Here is a 20,796-nt window from a genome sequence, read left to right on the forward strand (position 1 = left end):
TCATAATAGTGGATGAGGGTCGCTGTTCATAATAGTAGAAAGGGTTCGCCAGTCATAATAATGGATGAGGGTCGCCAGTCATAATAGTAAAAGGGGTTCGCCAGTCATAATGGTAGATGAGGGTCGCTCGTCATAATAGTAGCTGGGGTTCGCCAGTCATAATGGTAGATGAGGGTCGCTATTCATAATAGTAGAAAGGGTTCGCCAATCATAATAATGGATGAGGGTCGCCAGTCATAATAGTAGATGGGGTTCGCCAGTCATAATGGTAGATAAGGGTCGCTATTCATAATAGTAGAAAGGGTTCGCTAGTCATAATAATAGATGAGGGTCGCCAGTCATAATAGTTGAAGGGGTACGCCAGTCATAATGGTAGATGAGGGTCGCTATTCATAATAGTAGAAGGGGTTCGCCAGTCATAATAGTGGATGAGGGTCGCTATTCATAATAATAGAAAGGGTTCGCCAGTCATAATAATGGATGAGGGTCGCCAGTCATAATATTAGAAGGGGTTCGCCAGTCATAATGGCAGATGAGGGTCGGTAGTCATAATAGTAGAAGGGGTTCGCCAGTCATAATGGTAGATGAGGGTCGTTAGTCATAATAGTAGATGGGGTTCGCCAGTCATAATAATGGATGAGGGTCGCCAGTCATAATAGTAGAAGGGGTTCGCCAGTCATAATGGTAGATGAGGGTCGTTAGTCATAATAGTAGATGGGGTTCGCCAGTCATAATAATGGATGAGGGTCGCCAGTCATAATATTAGAAGGGGTTCGCCAGTCATAATGGCAGATGAGGGTCGCTAGTCATAATAGTAGATGGGGTTCGCCAGTCATAATAATAGATGAGGGTCGCCAGTCATAATATTAGAAGGGGTTCGCCAGTCATAATGGCAGATGAGGGTCGCTAGTCATAATAGTAGATGGGGTTCGCCAGTCATAATAGTGGATGAGGGTCGCTATTCTTAATAGTAGAAAGGGTTCGCCAGTCATAATAATGGATGAGGGTCGCCAGTCATAATATTAAAAGGGGTTCGCCAGTCATAATGGTAGAAGAGGGTCGCTAGTCATAATAGTAGATGGGGTTCGCCAGTCATAATGGTAGATAAGGGTCGCTATTCATAATAGTAGAAAGGGTTCGCTAGTCATAATAATAGATGAGGGTCGCCAGTCATAATAGTTGAAGGGGTACGCCAGTCATAATGGTAGATGAGGGTCGCTATTCATAATAATAGAAAGGGTTCGTCAGTCATAATAATGGATGAGGGTCGCCAGTCATAATAGTAGAAGGGGTTCGCCAGTCATAATGGTAGATGAGGGTCGCTAGTCATAATAGTAGATGGGGTTCGCCAGTCATAATGGTGGATAAGGGTCGCTATTCATAATAGTAGAAAGGGTTCGCCAGTCATAATAATGGTCGCCAGTCATAATAGGAGAAAGGGTTCGCCAGTCATAATGGTAGATGAGGGTCGCTAGTCATAATAGTAGATGGGGTTCGCCAGTCATAATAATGGATGAGGGTCGCCAGTCATAATAGTACATTGTAAAAAATAAGGTGCTAATTTAGCGCTTACAGTGATTGTATAGTGATTGCACTGGGAGTGTTGGTTTTCTAGTTTAAATTTGAACTAGAAAATCAGCACTAGTAGTACAGTCACTATACAAGCACTGTAAGTGCTGAATTAGCAATTAATTTTTACAGTGTAGTAGGGGTTTGCTAGTCATAATAGTAGATGAGGGTCGCAAGTCTTATTAGTAGAAGAGGGTCGCTAACCATGATAGTGGAAGGGGTTCGCCTGTCAGTAGAAGGGAACTTTGCTACATAATAGCTGAGGTGGGCGCAAAGCGTGAGAACACAAAAAAATGTGATTTTCAAGCCTAATATGTATTATATTGTAGTTCAAAAAGGGTATTTAATTTCGAATAAGAGCACATTTTTATTTTGAAAAATGGGATTTTTTTTAAATCATAACCAGCAGGAGCTATTAAAAATGACACCCTTTAGAAAGATAAATTATCTCATGTTATTGACATTACTTTTGAAAAAAGAGCACATTTCATTTTGCCAAAAGGCTTTTTCCTTTTGAAAAAGGGCATTTTTTTTTACCTACGGCGATTTTTTTTTCATCATAACCAGCAGAAGTTGTTAGAAATGACACCCTCCCCTAAAAAAAAATCAAATTATCTTTAGGCGAAAAGGTGTAGATTGTGAATGATTCCAATAACAAGGAAATCTTCTTTGAATATATGCATTTAAGATAGTGTTGACCTAAACCTGTACCACAGTATTTTCTAAAAGCCTTTTTTTTTAATAGAGGTTTTTTTTTAAGAAAAATGTCTTTTCTATCTATATTATACTTTTTTTTAGTTGATGTTGAATATGATATGAGCATGAAATTATTCCTTCATATTATATATTTCATTTTTTGAAAAGGAAAAAAAACAAATATTCATTGTTTACAGGACACTCATTTTGTAAAGGATTTGGAAGAAAGCATCTTAAAGGAGTGGGAGGAAGGTTTTTTTCTCATATATATCATCTAATGCAATGCTATATTATTTGATAAAAACATACAACTTGTTATTAAGAGAGTAAAATGCGACACTGATGGAAAGTATGTTCCTTATTTCATTGATTTCATTGTATGGGCAAAATGACCCTAAATTTTTTAGATGTATTGAAAGTATCTTATTGGACTATGATGATCCTCATAAAATCCTATGTGGTGATTGGAACCTGGTCCAAAGTTTTGAGTCAGTGAGTTAATTTAGTTGATCCATGGCGTCAGTTAAATCCAAATCCAAAATGTTATACTTGGAGACAGCCCACACCATTGAAGCAAAGTAGAAAACATTATTTTTTTGATATCTTCAGATATTATTTCTTTGGTTAGAAAATGTGATATTTTTATTTATTTATTTTTTTTTTTTTAAACAAGTGCACACCTAGTTACCAATAATGCATACAGCATTTCCATTTATTTGAAAGCAGGATAAAAGAGCATTGTAGATTAAATGCCTTGCTCACGGGCATAGCTGCTGCGGCCGGGGATCGAACCCCGGACTTTCCATGTATAGCCAGGCGCCTTAGACCACTCGGCCACGGCACCTCCACGATATCCTAAATATTGATTTAGGATATCGTACCGATCACACAATGATCAGTTTAGAGATTGTGTTAGCTAAATGTTTTTACAGTATCTTGATATTGTCTTCATGGTAAAGCTTTTGAAACTGTTAGAAAAGAGAAACTCAGATTTATTATTGATTATCAGTTGTTTTTTTATACACTGTTCATAGGCGGATCTAGGGGGTCCGAGGGGCCCACCCCCCCCCCCCCCATTGGCGGAGCAAAAATATTAAAAGGGGGGAAGAAAGAAAGAAAGAAAGAGAGAAAAAAAAGAAAAAGAAGGGAAAAGAGAGGAGAAAAAAAGAAGGGGAAACACAAGAAGAGGAAGACGAGTGAATAAAATAAGATGAGGGGAAGCCTAGGAAAATGATTTTTAAAATCCTTAATGTCACTATAAAAAAAAATCTCTTGCGCTTCTCGCTTGCATTGCATGTAAGGTGATTTACATATCAATATGGAGATTGAAATATTAAAATTTGAAGTCAACATAGAAAACATATTTCAGCTCAGAAATCGTACTTTCATTATTTTGTTTGATTTACAAAGTGATTTTTAAAAAGTGCTCAGCAAAACTTTTTGTTTTATGGTCTGAATTTTTAAAAATTTCGGCTCGCGATTATGTAAAATGAGTAAAATGAAAGGATCAATTTAAAAAAAGTTTCATCAAAATCGGTTATGAAATAAGCAAGTTATGGGAGTTTGAAAACTCTTGTTGTACTTTCTAAGGGCATCCTTAAATTGGCAAACGTGCTTCAATATGGCTGATTTTGTGGACAACTCTCCATTTGTTTTGTACACAAATTTTCAGATTTTCCTCATTATCTTTCAAGTTGCATCTTGCCTCCTTCTGAGCACAACATATGTCATGGGAAAATATAATCCACACAATATATGTCAAGGTCAGGAGGTGATAATGTGAAATATGTAAAATAAAGGGGAAAATCTGAAAATATGTGTACAAAACAAATGGAGAGTTGTCCACAAAATCAGCCATTCAGTCAATTCTGCTCGCGCTTCACGTTCGTAGTAGTTATTTGCATGCACATCTTTTTCAGAAAAAATACAAAGGATTTCCAAAAAATTAGCTCGCGCTTCGCGCTCACATTATATAAATAAAGATGATATTGTCTATAAATGTTCATTCATAGGAATAAAGCTAAGAAGTGAGTATTAGGATTACCCCTTCAAAGAAACCAAAAATTATCTTCGAGTGGCCGATCGGGGAAAATATGTCTGAAAAAAATTCCGCCCCCCCCCCTATTCAACATTTGTTGAATTGATTCATGATAATGGTACAGTATTGCAAGAACAAACAGACATCTTAAGAGAAATTGGGTCATATAATGAACAGTTATATAAATATAAATATCATGGAAATAGTGATGCTGAAGAACTTTTTTTTATCTTATTAGAGAAGAGAGTTTCCATAGTCTTACAGAGGAAAACGATTCTTCTTTAGGAGAAATATCTTACAGTGAAGTTGATTTTGCATTAAAAAAATATGAAAAATAATAAGCCTCCTGGACGAGATGGATTTACAACTGATTTTTTTAAAGCATTCTTTCAGGACTTAGGTATATTCTTGGTACGAAGTATGAATTTTGCTTATATTTCTGGAAAATTATCCATCTCACAAACAATAATGGCTTGATAACATTAATTCCTTAAGGTGACAAAGTAAGACATTTCATCAAAAATTGGAGATCAGTTTCATTGTTGAATGTTGTTTGTAAACTGTTGTAAAGTTGTATTGCTCACAGACTTTAAAAAGTATTACCATATAATTATTCATGTTAATCAATCAGGATTCTTGTCTGGACGATTTATTGGTGAAAATAGGAAAATTTTGTATTATTTAATTGTGTATATGGAGAAGAAACATATTCCTGATTTCTGATTTTTCATGATTTTTTGTTTAAAACGCTTTCCATTTTTAAATTTGGCAAATCTTTCATGACATGAATAAAAATACTTGATCAGAATGCATTTTCTAGTGTTATAGTCAATGGGCAAATGACATTAAGATTTGTTTTTGTTAAGCGCTAGAAGTCTTGGGTTGTTAATTCGAAATTAACACTCTGCCAAACGAATTTATGTTGGCTTAAAAGAATACAAAGTTCTTTAAAATGCGGATGACACAGTTTATTTCTCAATGGTGCAGCTGCCAGTTTCTGTAATGTACTAAATATTTTGGATTCATTTGCTAAATGTAGTGGGTTGAAGGTCAATACGCAAAATCTACCATATACCTCAGCTACCATTTTGACTGGCGAACCCCTTCTACTATTATGAAAATCGACCCCCATCTACTATTATGACTGGCGAACCCTTTCTTCTATTATGACTGGCGACCCCAATCCATTATTATGATTGGCGAACCCTTTCTACTATTATGAATAGCGACCCTCATCTACCATTATGACTGGCGAACCCCTTCTACTGTTGACTGGCGAACCCCTTTTAGTATTATGACTGGTGACCCTCATCCATTATTATGACTGGCGAACCCTTTCTGCTATTATGAATAGCGACCCTCATCTACCATTATGACTGGCGAACCCCTTCTACTTTTATGAATAGCGACCCTAATCTACCATTATGACTGGCGAACCCCTTCTACTTTTATGACGGGCGAACCCCTTTTAGTATTTTGACTGGCGACCCTCATCCATTTTTATGACTGGCGAACCCATTCTCCTATTATGACCGGCGACCCTCATTCATTATTATGACTTCCGAACCCTTTCTACTATTATTAATAGCGACTCTCATCTACCATTATGACTGGCGAACCCCTTTTATTATTATGACTGGCGACCCTGATCTATTATTATGACTGGCGAACCCTTTCTACTATTATGAATAGCGACCCTCATCTACCATTATGACTGGCGAACCCCTTCTACTGTTATGACTGGCGAACCCCTTTTAGTATTATGACTGGTGACCCTCATCCATTATTATGACTGGCGAACCCTTTCTGCTATTATAAATAGCGACAGTCATCTACCATTATGACTGGCGAACCCCTTCTACTTTTATGAATAGCGACCTTAATCTACCATTATGACTGGCGAACCCCTTCTACTTTTATGACGGGCGAACCCCTTTTAGTATTTTGACTGGCGACCCTCATCCATTATTATGACTGGCGACCCTCATCCATTATTATGACTGGCGAACCCTTTCTACTATTATGAATAGCGACCCCTATCTACCATTATGACTTGCGAACCCCTTCTACCATTATGACTGGCGAACCCCTTCTACTTTTATGACTGGCGAACCCTTTCTACTATTATGAATAGCGACCCCCATCTACCATTATGACTGGCGAACCCCTTCTACTTTTATGACGGGCGAACCCCTTTTAGTATTTTGACTGGCGACCCTCATCCATTATTATGACTGGCGACCCTCATCCATTATTATGACTGGCGAACCCTTTCTACTATTATGAATAGCGACCCCTATCTACCATTATGACTTGCGAACCCCTTCTACTTTTATGACTGGCGAACCCTTTCTACTATTATGAATAGCGACCCCCATCTACCATTATGACTTGCGAACCCCTTCTACCATTATGACTGGCGAACCCCTTCTACTTTTATGACTGGCGAACCCTTTTTAGTATTATGACTGGCGACCCTCATCCATTATTATGACTGGCGAACCCTTTCTCCTATTATGACTGGCGACCCTCATTCCTTATTATGACTGGCGAACCCTTTCTACTATTATGAATAGCGACCCTCATCTACCATTATGACTGGCGAACCCCTTCTACTATTATGAATAGCGACCCTCATCTACCATTATGACTGGCGAACCCCTTCTACTATTATGAATAGCGACCCTCATCTACCATTATGACTTGCGAACCCCTTCTACTATTATGACTGGCGAACCCCTTTTAGTATTATAACTGGCGACCCTCATCCATTATTATGACTGGCGAACCCTTTCTCCTATTATGACTGGCGACCCTCATCCATTATTATGACTGGCGACCCTCATTCCTTATTATGACTGGCGAACCCTTTCTACTATTATGAATAGCGACCCTCATCTACCATTATGACTGGCGAACCCCTTCTACTATTATGAATAGCGACCCTCATCTACCATTATGACTGGCGAACCCCTTCTACTATTATGAATAGCGACCCTCATCTACCATTATGACTGGCGAACCCCTTCTACTTTTATGTCTGGCGAACCCCTTTTAGTATTATGACTGGCGACCCTCATCCATTATTATGACTGGCGAACCCTTTCTCCTATTATGACTGGCGACCCTCATCCATTATTATGACTGGCGAACCCTTTCTACTATTATGAATAGCGACCCTCATCAACCATTATGACTTGCGAACCCCTTCTACTATTATGACTAGCGAACCCCTTTTAGTATTATGACTGGCGACCCTCATCCATTATTATGACTGGCGAACCCTTTCTCCTATTATGACTGGCGACCCTCATCCATTATTATGACTGGCGACCCTCATCCATTATTATGACTGGCGAACCCTTTCTACTATTATGAATAGCGACCCCCATCTACCATTATGACTTGCGAACCCCTTCTACCATTATGACTGGCGAACCCCTTCTACTTTTATGACTGGCGAACCCTTTTTAGTATTATGACTGGCGACCCTCATCCATTATTATGACTGGCGAACCCTTTCTCCTATTATGACTGGCGACCCTCATTCCTTATTATGACTGGCGAACCCTTTCTACTATTATGAATAGCGACCCTCATCTACCATTATGACTGGCGAACCCCTTCTACTATTATGAATAGCGACCCTCATCTACCATTATGACTGGCGAACCCCTTCTACTATTATGAATAGCGACCCTCATCTACCATTATGACTTGCGAACCCCTTCTACTATTATGACTGGCAAACCCCTTTTAGTATTATAACTGGCGACCCTCATCCATTATTATGACTGGCGAACCCTTTCTCCTATTATGACTGGCGACCCTCATCCATTATTATGACTGGCGACCCTCATTCCTTATTATGACTGGCGAACCCTTTCTACTATTATGAATAGCGACCCTCATCTACCATTATGACTGGCGAACCCCTTCTACTATTATGAATAGCGACCCTCATCTACCATTATGACTGGCGAACCCTTTCTACTATTATGAATAGCAACCCTCATCTACCATTATGACTGGCGAACCCCTTCTACTATTATGAATGGCGACCCTCATCTACCATTATGACTGGCGAACCCCTTCTACTTTTATGTCTGGCGAACCCCTTTTAGTATTATGACTGGCGACCCTCATCCATTATTATGACTGGCGAACCCTTTCTCCTATTATGACTGGCGACCCTCATCCATTATTATGACTGGCGAACCCTTTCTACTATTATGAATAGCGACCCTCATCTACCATTATGACTTGCGAACCCCTTCTACTATTATGACTAGCGAACCCCTTTTAGTATTATGACTGGCGACCCTCATCCATTATTATGACTGGCGAACCCTTTCTCCTATTATGACTGGCGACCCTCATCCATTATTATGACTGGCGACCCTCATCCATTATTATGACTGGCGAACCCTTTCTACTATTATGAATAGCGACCCCCATCTACCATTATGACTTGCGAACCCCTTCTACCATTATGACTGGCGAACCCCTTCTACTTTTATGACTGGCGAACCCTTTTTAGTATTATGACTGGCGACCCTCATCCATTATTATGACTGGCGAACCCTTTCTCCTATTATGACTGGCGACCCTCATTCCTTATTATGACTGGCGAACCCTTTCTACTATTATGAATAGCGACCCTCATCTACCATTATGACTGGCGAACCCCTTCTACTATTATGAATAGCGACCCTCATCTACCATTATGACTGGCGAACCCCTTCTACTATTATGAATAGCGACCCTCATCTACCATTATGACTTGCGAACCCCTTCTACTATTATGACTGGCGAACCCCTTCTACTATTATGAATAGCGACTCTCATCTACCATTATGACTGGCGAACCCCTTTTACTATTATGACTGGCGACCCTGATCTATTATTATGACTGGCGAACCCTTTCTACTATTATGAATAGCGACCCTCATCTACCATTATGACTGGCGAACCCCTTCTACTATTATGAATAGCGACCCTCATCTACCATTATGACTGGCGAACCCCTTCTACTATTATGAATAGCGACCCTCATCTACCATTATGACTGGCGAACCCCTTCTACTATTATGAATAGCGACCCTCATCTACCATTATGACTGGCGAACCCCTTCTACTTTTATGATTGGCGAACCCCTTTTAGTATTATGACTGGCGACCCTCATCCATTATTATGACTGGCGAACCCTTTCTCCTATTATGACTGGCGACCCTCATCCGTTATTATGACTGGCGACCCTCATCCATTATTATGACTGACGAACCCTTTCTCCTATTATGACTGGCGACCCTCATCTACCATTATGACTGGCGAACCCCTTCTACTATTATGAATAGCGACCCTCATCTACCATTATGACTGGCGAACCCCTTCTACTATTATGAATAGCGACCCTCATCTACCATTATGACTGGCGAACCCCTTCTACTTTTATGACTGGCGAACCCCTTTTATTATTATGACTGGCGACCCTCATCCATTATTATGACTGGCGACCCTCATCCATTATTATGACTGGCGAACCCTTTCTACTATTATGAATAGCGACCCTCATCTACCATTATGACTTGCGAACCCCTTCTACAATTATGACTGGCGAACCCCTTTTATTATTATGACTGGCGACCCTCATGTATTATTATGACTGACGAACCCCTTCTACTATTATGACTGGCGACCCTCATCACCTATTATGACTGGCGACCCTTATGATTAATGTAGCCTCTTCCTTTTTATGACTAGCGACCCTTATCTAGTATTATGAATACCGACCCTCGTTGTTGATTATGACTAGCGATCCTTATGATCAATTACCCTTATGGTCCATTATGAATAGCGACCCTTATCTTGCATTATGAAAATCGGACCTTATGACCCATGGTCCTTATGACCTTATGACTAGCGACCCCTTTTGCCTATTATGACTAGCGAGCTTTTGGGTATAGGATTTTACACGTTATGACTAGCGGTCCTTATGACCAGTCAGTATTATGACTTATGGTCCTTATGACTGACGGGCTTATCCCGATTAGGCGACCCTAAAAAATGTTAAACCTGTATCTGGGGAATCTTTATTGGATACATGTAATGGAGAGCAAATGAAAAAGAAATTACCAAATCAAAAATGTATTATTAGGCAAAGCCAATATCCTGTATGGTTTTATCATGTTTTACAATACATGTACATGTACTTTATTTTCACTTTTATTTTCTCCAGCTGATTACTGCGTTGGTCTTGTGATTGTGTTCTGTTTCCTGCTAATCACCACCATGATGATGAAGGGGATCATTCAGTATCGCTCCGGGTACATCCTACCATTCTTCTGTCTTCAGCTCTTTGATTTCTTCATCACGTTCCTAACCTGCATCGGTGTCATGTCCTACTATCCTGACTTTGACTATGAAGACAGCCCTAAATTCCCCTACAACCAGGTACAATGCAATGACGACAAGCAATTACATGTACATGTATGCAGTAGAAATTATCAATATTCTGCCATAGTTAGAATAATGATTTTCTAAATAATCTTCAATATTGTTTGCAACAGATCTTTGGGCAACTCTAGAAAGAATGATTGCCCCAAAGCATGCATTTTGGGGGAAATTTAGGGCAGATCTGTACTGTCATGAGGGCAAAGTTGCCCATCGTGCCCTCGTGTATTTCCTATGCTGCAGTTGTGTAAGAAATATAAATTTTTAAATTTTCATTCTGATTTTGGGACCTTAACATTGACTTTAAATCCCCTTTTTGATCTTATGTGTCAGGCCAAGGAACTTCTGTCTTTATGATGTTAGAAAGTGCAAACATGATATGCTATAAGTACATGATGCGAAACAAGCTATTCTTTCTATCACCATCTGTTACACACTATTGATTTTTAGTCACATTTGGACAATTTGTCATTTTTGTTCATTTTTTAGTAACTCGTATTGCTGGTTTGATCTCATTCAAGTGATTAAAGGTCAAGTCCTCAGAAAAATGTTGATTTGAATCAATAGAGAAAAATCAGACAAGCACAATGATGAAAATTTCATCAAAATCGGATGTAAAATAAAAAAGTTATGACATTTCAAAGTTTCGCTTATTTTTAACAAAATAGTTATATGAATCAGCCAGTTACATCCAATGAGAGAGTCGATGATGTCACTCACTATTTCTTTTGTTTTTTATTGTTTGAATTATACAATATTTCAATTTTTACGAATTTGATGATTAGGACCTCCATGCCTGAAGCACAAAATGTTAAAATAATGGAATTCCACATGTTCAGGGAGGAATGAAACTTCTTTTTACATGACAATGATGAGAAAATAAAAATATTTCATATACCGGTGATAAAATACAAAAGAAATAGTGACTGAGGGATGTCATCAGATCCTCATTTGCATACCGACCAAGATGTACATATAATGAACAGGTAACTGTTTTGTGAAATGAAGCGAAACTTTAAAATGCCATAACTTTCTTATTTTACATTCCAATCTTATTTTACATCCAACTTTCAGTGTTATGCTTGTTGAATTTTTCTTTTTATTTAACTCAAGTTTGCGTTGGGGTGAACTATGCATTCTGAGTTATAATTTGTTATATTGCCATTTAACCTTTGACCCTAGGAATTCATGCACTGGAAGGAGAACCTACCTGTTAGCAAGTATGACATTGAATCACCATGGTTTACATTCATCGCTCTTGCAATTTTCCTCGCAATCATGTTATTTAAGGTAAGTGTTCTATTAACTGCCAGACAGTAGGTCCTACATGTAAAGGGATAGAAAGATAGGTTGGTTGATAGATAAGACAGTTATGTAAACACAATATTTTTCATAACTGTCTTTCAGATTTTTGATCCCTTAGCAAAGCAGAAAACATTCTTAAGTTATTATATTGATTGGGAAAAAAAAAGTCATAGATAGATAGATACATGTAGGTAGATGTAGGTTCATGAAGGTGTACATGTACAGTGTATGCACATTTTCTTTGTGAATAATGTAGGACAATGTATACTTGTGTGATTTACACTGTAATTGTAGCATTGAATTTATACAGAGATATATGTAAGGCAATAGCTTCTTGGAAATATTACCTTCGCAGATGTTATCATATCCTTCACTACGTCAAAGGTTTTGTAACTGGAGAGAAACGTGCATAGTTTACACTAATTCTTAGACTTGGTATGTGTTCACTGTTTCATCATACATGTACATTGTACTTAAAACCCATTCATGCCAGATGTATAGTTTACCAGTTGAAGAAAAGATTTGAGTGTTTACATGCATTTGGAATGATAGATGATGACAGTGTACTAGTACATGTAAATTACATTATTGACCTTTATGAAAGTTTGAATCAGGCTTGAAATATATACATACAACACTGTAGTACTACCCCGATGGGGTCACTCACCAGCAGAGGGGGACGCGTATGACCGTTACCATAAATGCAAGTAACCCCCTATTGCAGTCAATTTCAAGGACATTTCGTGAAATTTACCCCCCTATTTTCACGCAAAACAAGGACAAAATTGCGGTAAAATGGTACCTTGAAACACCCCTAATTATAAGATTGTAAGGACACTTTTGCCCATTTCGCAAACTTACCCCTATTTACCATATTTCAAGGACAGGGCATTTATACCCTTTCCTCATTAGAGGAAATTGCAACACAGGCGTCAGAGTGCTCAGTCCTTAAAGATAACCAAGAGCCATGTCATACTGATACAATAATCCAAAAGAACTTTATTTTTCTTGAAAAATAAGAAAAGTAGAATTCTTTGTAAAAATAAATGTAGAGTTGTCCACATAAAGATACAGAGCATGATGAGCGCGCCCTCTGCGGCTGGTGGCTCGGCGACGGATTTTACTTCCCGTGATCGTACTCCCCCTTTTCCTGACCCCTATTTCTATCAGATCGAGGACGGTAAGCACCCCTATTTTCACTACTTCGAGGAGTGTTCTGTCCACGGACGTTCCGTGAAATTGACCCCTTTTCCCGCAATTTTGGTAACGGTCATGCGGTCCCCAAGTCATATTGAGTAACCCCTGCGGGAGTACTACAGATACCTCTCAGCCCTCAATTTTGTAACATCCATGCATGCAAGAGCCTACATGTACATGTGAATTGTGATACTGATATCAGTTTGAATACAATAATGTACATGTACATGTAGAATTTGAGTGACAGGATGTTGATAATTTAATTATCAGATCCTTTATACCCTTTTTAGACAGGCTAAAATTTCCTTAACCCCGTACTATTGGTGGGGCTAAATGGCAATTTAGCCCCACCTATAGTACGGGGTTAAGCTTAGCCCACTTTCGTTTTACACAGCGTTTTTGCAAAGTGGGCTAACCCCACCTATAGTACGGGATTATTTGGCCCTGCAAAAAAGCAGGGTTATCCCACCAATTGCGGTGCTAAGAGCAATAGTACGGGGTTAAGATCGCATGTGTAAAACGAAAGTGGGCTAAGCTTAACCCCGTACTATAGGTGGGGCTAAATGGCAATTTGGCCCCACCTATAGTACGGGGTTAAGGAAATTGTAGCGTGTGTAAAACGTGTACGAGTGAAGCACTTGTACTACGAATGATCGACAAAAACCACTAGTCCGGGGTTAGCGAGTTTCGTGTGTAAAAAGCAAGCATTCCTTATCCGGGGTTAGCAATAACAATTTGGCATGTGTGAAAAGGAAAAAAAATAGTACGGGGTTAAGGATAGTACGGGGTTAGCGATAGTCCGGGTTAAGAAAATCCTGTGTAAAAAGGGCAATAGACAGCTTGTGCTTATGAATGGGAGGTACATGTATGGAATTCATAAACTGCTTGCAATGTCTGAATATCACAGATTTGCGAAGTCGTATTTGAAATTAGGAACTTTGCCAACTTTGTTGTAGAATAATACTGTTTACACTATTCATTTTCATTTTTGGAATGATGTCTATTGTCATGCAGTGATTTCTTTTTGTTTCAGTTCTTTCTCTTTCTTGGTATTGCATTTTATTTGCCTTTGATTCCTATTTCCCCATGTATAGTACAGTGTACTAGTATTTAAGTTCTCTTTCTTTTTTTGTTCGATTCTTGGTTTCTGTCTCCTTATATTTTTCTTCATCCCCTCTTACCAACTTCCATATATCCTTATATCCTCTTCCTTACATTGTAGTACTGATTTCTCTCAATATTGTTACATATATGAATAATTGTAGAAGAATTGTGAAAGCAATTACATTCATCTATTAGTTATTTCCCTTTAAGGATAGCCAAGAATTGTAAAGAACATTCAAGAATGTCTTTTTATTATGCAGGCCTTGCCTATTTAAAGGCCAAGGAGTTGTATTGTTATTTCTGAATAGAGATTAGGAACAATAGGCTTAGCTATGTTATTGACACTCTTGATTCAAGGAGGTCATTCAAGATTCAAGAGTGTTCTGGATTTTGACTGCTCCTGAAAGAAGAAAGTTTTTTTAAAGAAAATGCTAGAACCTTCCTTAATAGTGAGTTCTAGAAGAATAGCTGCAAACTATATAAAGCTGGTGGATTCTTCAAGATTATCATCACATCATATTAGATCACTTGACCACACCATCACATCATATGAGAGCAGGAGATCACATCACATCATATGAGATCACTTCACCAGATCAGATCAGAGCAGTTTATGCATCAATGAACTGTTTGCAGTTATTTTGAGAAATTATCAGTTCTCATCGAGATCATCAACATCATCAACCTGTTCAATGAACACGCTTCAACCCATGGATTACTGAAATTGACTGTTAATCATCATCAACATCGTCTTCACGGACATTTCAACTCGTAGCAGTGACTCTTATTATTCATCGGACTTCAACATCAGTTTCATCATCGCCATCATTGTGAATTTTCGCCAGTCAACTGGGATTTTTATCATTTGGATTATTACTTGGATATAGCATCATCACTTCGGGATTTTACATCGGACACTTCAAGAGATTTATGTAAGATCATTATTTGTTTTATTTTATGTATAATTATTTCCTGTAATAAAAAAAGGAAAATTCAAACTTTATATTTAAAAATCTTCTTTGTTATTTGTTGCAGTATCGTAACAAATAATTTTGGGGGCTTGTCCGGGAAACGAAAACCAAATTTGTACAAGCCAAGGCAATTTGAAACGAAAACCAAATTTGTACAAGCCAATTTGAAACTAAAAAAAAACCAGTTTTTCAGGAAGCGAAAGCCAATTGTGAGACGAAAGTCAGTTTGAAACAAAAACCAATTTGAATTGAAAACATTTTGGAAATTTTTGGAAAGTTCTAGAATATACTGTACTGTGTTATTACTTGGTTGTATTTGTGTATATTCACTATGGCTACATTTGATGTTGAAGAATTTCTTGCAATGACAGAATTGTCATATGATCATTTGAAGTCACTGAAGAAGGATGATTTGATAACAGTTTGTGATCGTTTGGGTGTATCTCTAGCCCCAGGTTTAAAGAAGGCAGAGATAATTGACTTGTTAGCTAGTCACATGAAGCTTACAGAGGAGTCTGAAACTTCTATCAATATTTCAGACGATGCTCAGATACAACTGGCAAACATTGAATTGGAAAAGGAAAGAATCAAAGAAAACCTTGAGAAGGAAAGAATCAAAGAAAACCTTCAAAAGGAAAGAATCAGAGAAAACATTGAAATGGAGAAAATGAGATTGGAGTACCAGTTAAAGTTGAAAGAAATGGAGTTAGCTCATGCAAATACTAATACTAACTCTGTTAAAGATAAATCTCCCCAAGGCTTTGATGTGGCGAAAAATATTCGCCTTGTGCCAAAATTTGATGAAGAGGGAGTTGATACATATTTTGTGTCATTTGAAAAAGTGGCCAAGAGACTAAATTGGCCCGAGGAATACTGGACTCTTCTCCTCCAAAGCGTTTTTGTTGGAAAGGCTGCAAAAGTCTATTCTTCACTCTCTGAAACGCAATCATGTGACTATGCTACAGTAAAAGAAACAATTCTCAATGCATATGAGTTGGTACCAGAAGCGTACAGACATAAATTTAGGAACATGCAAAGACAAACAGGCCAGACGTATGTTGAATTTGCTAGGGAACAAGAAATGATGTTCGATAAGTGGTACAGATCACTGAAAGTTGACAAAGATTTTGTTCACCTTAGGGAAGTTGTCCTCCTAGAAGAATTCAAAAAGAGTCTTCCTTTTGGCATTAAATCTCACTTAGATGACCATAGAGTTACTGAAGTCAGTAAAGCAGCCATAGTAGCTGATGAATTTGAGGTCACACATAAGGGTAGTGGAGATAGGCCTCCTTTCAAGAATTATTGGAAAAAGAAAGGTAAAGGGTCATTTGAATCCCACAATAAACCTAGTGAGGGAAAATATGCAAGCAAGGACAAAGACGCTAATAAGGATCAGGCTAGTGGGGGCACAGAATCAACCAAACGGTCTGAGAGTCGTAGTTCCAAAATTTGTACTCATTGTCATAAATCGGGACATTTGAAAGAATCATGTTGGAAATTGGTTGGAATGCCAACCAAAACTAAGAAAGACATGGGTTTTGTCAAGCAAACAAGTGTTCCCTCGATGGAGTTTGTTCCATCAGAGCCCAATCAAGATGTTGAGAGTGTTTCTCTGGTATTTGCTGATAAAGTTAAACAGGTTGATGAAACTTTTAGAAGTTTTTTTGCATGATGGTGAAGTATCCCCTTGTTCGACTGGTGCTGCTGGTAGGTCAGTGGTGATCCTTAGGGATACAGGGGCTGCACAGTCCCTGATGGTGCCAGGTGATTCGGCTCTTCCTCCGGAGAGTTCAGAGAATGCCAACGTCTTAGTTCAAGGTATTGGCCCAAATTTCATGTCGGTTCCTTTGCATAAGGTCGACTTAAAGTGTGACCTAGTTAGTGGTCCTGTGACTGTTGGTGTCGTTCCAGAATTACCCATGAAAGGTGTTGATTTCTTGTTAGGTAACGACTTGGCTGGAGATAAAGTTGTTGCATCTCCAGTGGTTTCGGAAAAGCCCGTTGAGGTAGCTGAAACTGAATTGTTGCAGGAAGATTTTCCAGGGATTTTCCCGGATTGTGTTGTTACTAGGTCTCAGACTCGTAGAGCTGAAAAGGATGATGCGGAATCTGCTGATGTAGAGGAGAGTACTGATGTCTGGTTAGCTGAAACCTTTTTCAAGGATTTGAATGGGGATAGTGTTGAAGGCTCTGTTGCTAACAATGATAGTTTGTTTAGTAAATCCTCCCTTGTACAGGCACAACAGGCAGACCCAGAATTAAAAAGCTTGTCACAAAAAGCATGTTCTGAGGCTGAGGCTGATAAGGTTCCTGAGTGCTTTTATGTCAAAGATGACATTTTGATGAGGAAATGGAGACCTCCCCGGAGACCAGCTGATGAAGATTGGTGTATAATTCACCAGGTTGTAGTTCCTCCTTGTTACCGCACAGATATTCTGAAAATGGCTCATGAGTTACCTATGGCAGGTCATGTCGGTATTCGGAAGACAGAAGATAGAATTATGAGGCATTTCTATTGGCCTAAGATGCACAAAGATGTTGTGCATTTCTGTAAGACATGTCACACATGTCAGATTATTGGTAAGGCACAGCCTTCTATCAAGCCTGCTCCATTGATACCCATTCCTGCATTTGATGAACCTTTTACTAGGGTTCTTGTTGATTGTGTCGGACCCTTACCCAGAACGAGGTCGGGTCACAGATTTCTCCTGACAATTATGGACTTGTCTACACGGTTTCCAGAGGCGATACATGTACCTTTGAGAAGTATCACTGCAAAGACAGTGGTGCAGGCGTTAGTGCAGTTTTTCACTAGGTACGGTCTGCCAAAGGAAATTCAATCTGATCAAGGGTCAAATTTCATGTCAGGAATATTTCAGCAAGTTATGAAGGAGTTGGGAATAAAGCAGATTAAGTCTTCTGCTTATCACCCACAGTCCCAAGGAGCGTTAGAACGCTATCATCAGACTTTGAAGACCATGATTAGGGCTTATTGTGAAGACTATCCCGATGACTGGGATAAAGGGATCTCATTCCTACTGTTTGCAACCAGGGATTCCCCGAATGAGTCCACAGGTTTCAGTCCATTTGAATTGGTCTATGGTCATGAGGTTAGGGGTCCTCTAAAGCTTATCAAAGAGAGGTTTATGGTTCAGGATGATTTATTTATTTATTTATTTATTTCACATCTTTATCCAGAGTAGCCTGTTCAGCTTCATACAAACAAATATGCAAAATTACACAATATATACAATTAAAATATTCATTAAAAATCGCTGGTCTTCCACAGGGCTCTGCATAAATACCAAAAAACATATATTTCATAACATAAAGAAAACATAAGTAAAGAAAATATATATACACATCAGAATAAGATTTGGAATGAGAAAGTAAAAGGACATGGTAAGATAGGAAGAAAGAGATAGAGAGAGAGAAAGGGCCAGAGGTAAACAGAGAGAGAGTTCAGGAGCAAAGGTAATTATGTAATATTTGACCAGTCAGGCATATTCTTAAGAATAGCATAAGATAGCATAGGATAAAAACCAAATCGAGGAAGTGATCATACATTTCTAATAAAACACAATACATGTAGCATGTGCTGTAAGTATGAGAAGTGATGTCATATTCTTATCTGTGATTATATCATTTTAGGAGTAATTTAAAGGAGGCTGGCCGCTTTTCTAGTCGCGTAGCGTCCGGAAGGTTGTTCCACTTTGTGGCACCTGAATAAAGGAAAGAATTTTGATAAAAAGAGGTGGAACATTTTGGGAGTCTCAAAATCAGTTTATTTGATCGTCTAGAGTTCCTCATTAGTACGGTGTCTAGAAGTACAATTCTACGTGAAAGTATAGGTGGGGCAAGTTCATGAATTATTTTAAACATTGTGCAGCAGGCAGATTTCCAAAAAAGTTTGTCCAATGTTGGCCAAGATAATTTATTAAATACTTCATTGGACGGGGTTTCCCAAGTTAAGTGTGAAATTAAGTATGCTGCCCTTTTATGTAGGCGATTAAGGATATCGTAATTGACATCACTTCTCCCTGTCCACACATTGCAACAATAGAGAATATGGGGCACTATATACCCCCAGTAAATCTGTGACAATTGTTCAGCGGAGAAGGTAGATCTCAGTCTCCTCAAAATACCCAACTTTTGCTTAACATCTTTTGCAACTTTGTTTGTATGACTCCTAAAGTCTAGATATGAGTCAATGATAACACCAAGGCATTTATATTCATTTACACATGCTATGGATTTTCCGTCTATAATAATATCTAAGTTTTTATTTTGTAATGTGCAAACTCTTTGACGTGAACCAAGTAGCATTGTCTTAGTCTTATCGACATTGAGAATAAGCTTGTTTCGAATTAACCATTCATGTGTTCGCTTCATTACTTCATTAAGCTGTGTTTCAATGTCGTGTTTAGATGTGCCTGATACAGATATGGTCGTATCATCGGCATACATGAACACAGATCCAGATGATGATGTAAACCTTCTAGACTATGTGTCAAAGTTTAGAGAAAGGCTCTCAAAAGCTTGTGATGTGGCTAAGGAACACTTGAAAGAGTCGCAGGGAAAAATGAAAGCTCATGCTGACAAAAATGCAAAAGAGCGAAGTTTCAAGCCTGGAGACAAAGTATTAGTGTTGTTGCCTTTGCAAGGTGAGCCCTTGAAAGCTAGGTTTAGTGGTCCCTACATAGTGAAAAAGAAATTGAATGATGTCAACTATGTGATCAGTACCCCTGATCGAAGAAAGTCTCAAAGAGTTTGTCATGTAAACATGTTGAAAGAATACTTTGAGCGAGAGGCTAGTCAGCCAATAGGTACAACACAGGTCAAAGAAGAAGAAAAACATGTAGATGTACATGAAGAAGAATGTTATGGAAAGACAGATAATGAATTGTCTTATACAGATGTATCTAAGAACGAACCATGTGGTATAAAGTTGTCTAACTCAGAGATGTTAAGAAACATGGATGAGGCATTAAAACACCTGCCTGAAGATCAAAGAAATGATATATCTGGCCTGTTAAGAGAATATGAGAATGTATGTAAAGACAAACCAGGTCGTACACCTTTAACTGTACATGATGTAGACGTAGGTGATGTAAGATCTATCAAACAGAATCCTTATAGGCTCAATCCAAGCAAGTTGGAAATGGTGAATAAGGAAATACAGTTTATGTTAGATAATGACATAATCGAACCGAGTCAGAGTAGTTGGAGTTCTCCCATTGTAATGGTTCCAAAGCCAGACGGCTCTCAGAGATTTTGCATTGATTACCGAAAGGTAAATGCAGTAACTAAGACTGACTCGTATCCAATTCCTAGGTTAGAAGATTGTATTGATAGGGTTGGAAATTCTGCCTATATCACAAAGATAGACTTGCTTAAAGGATATTGGCAAGTGCCACTGACTGACCGAGCCAAAGAGATATCAGCCTTTGTTACACCTGAAG

At 38.5% G+C, this 20,796-nt stretch overlaps 1 protein-coding gene across 1 annotated transcript in view; it reads left to right on the top strand.

Annotated features, from left to right (window-relative positions):
• LOC121430636 (lysosomal-associated transmembrane protein 4A-like) overlaps positions 1–20,796 on the top strand; it is a 35,995-nt gene that overhangs the window by 9,583 nt on the left and 5,616 nt on the right. Inside the window, exons 3-4 of the mRNA XM_041627954.1 lie at positions 10,543–10,757; positions 11,940–12,047. Of these exons, the coding sequence (XP_041483888.1) occupies positions 10,543–10,757; positions 11,940–12,047 (323 nt within the window). The remainder of the gene's footprint in view (positions 1–10,542; positions 10,758–11,939; positions 12,048–20,796) is intronic.

The sequence above is a fragment of the Lytechinus variegatus genome, chromosome 17 (assembly GCF_018143015.1).
Source record: "Lytechinus variegatus isolate NC3 chromosome 17, Lvar_3.0, whole genome shotgun sequence".
NCBI lineage: Eukaryota > Metazoa > Echinodermata > Echinoidea > Temnopleuroida > Toxopneustidae > Lytechinus > Lytechinus variegatus.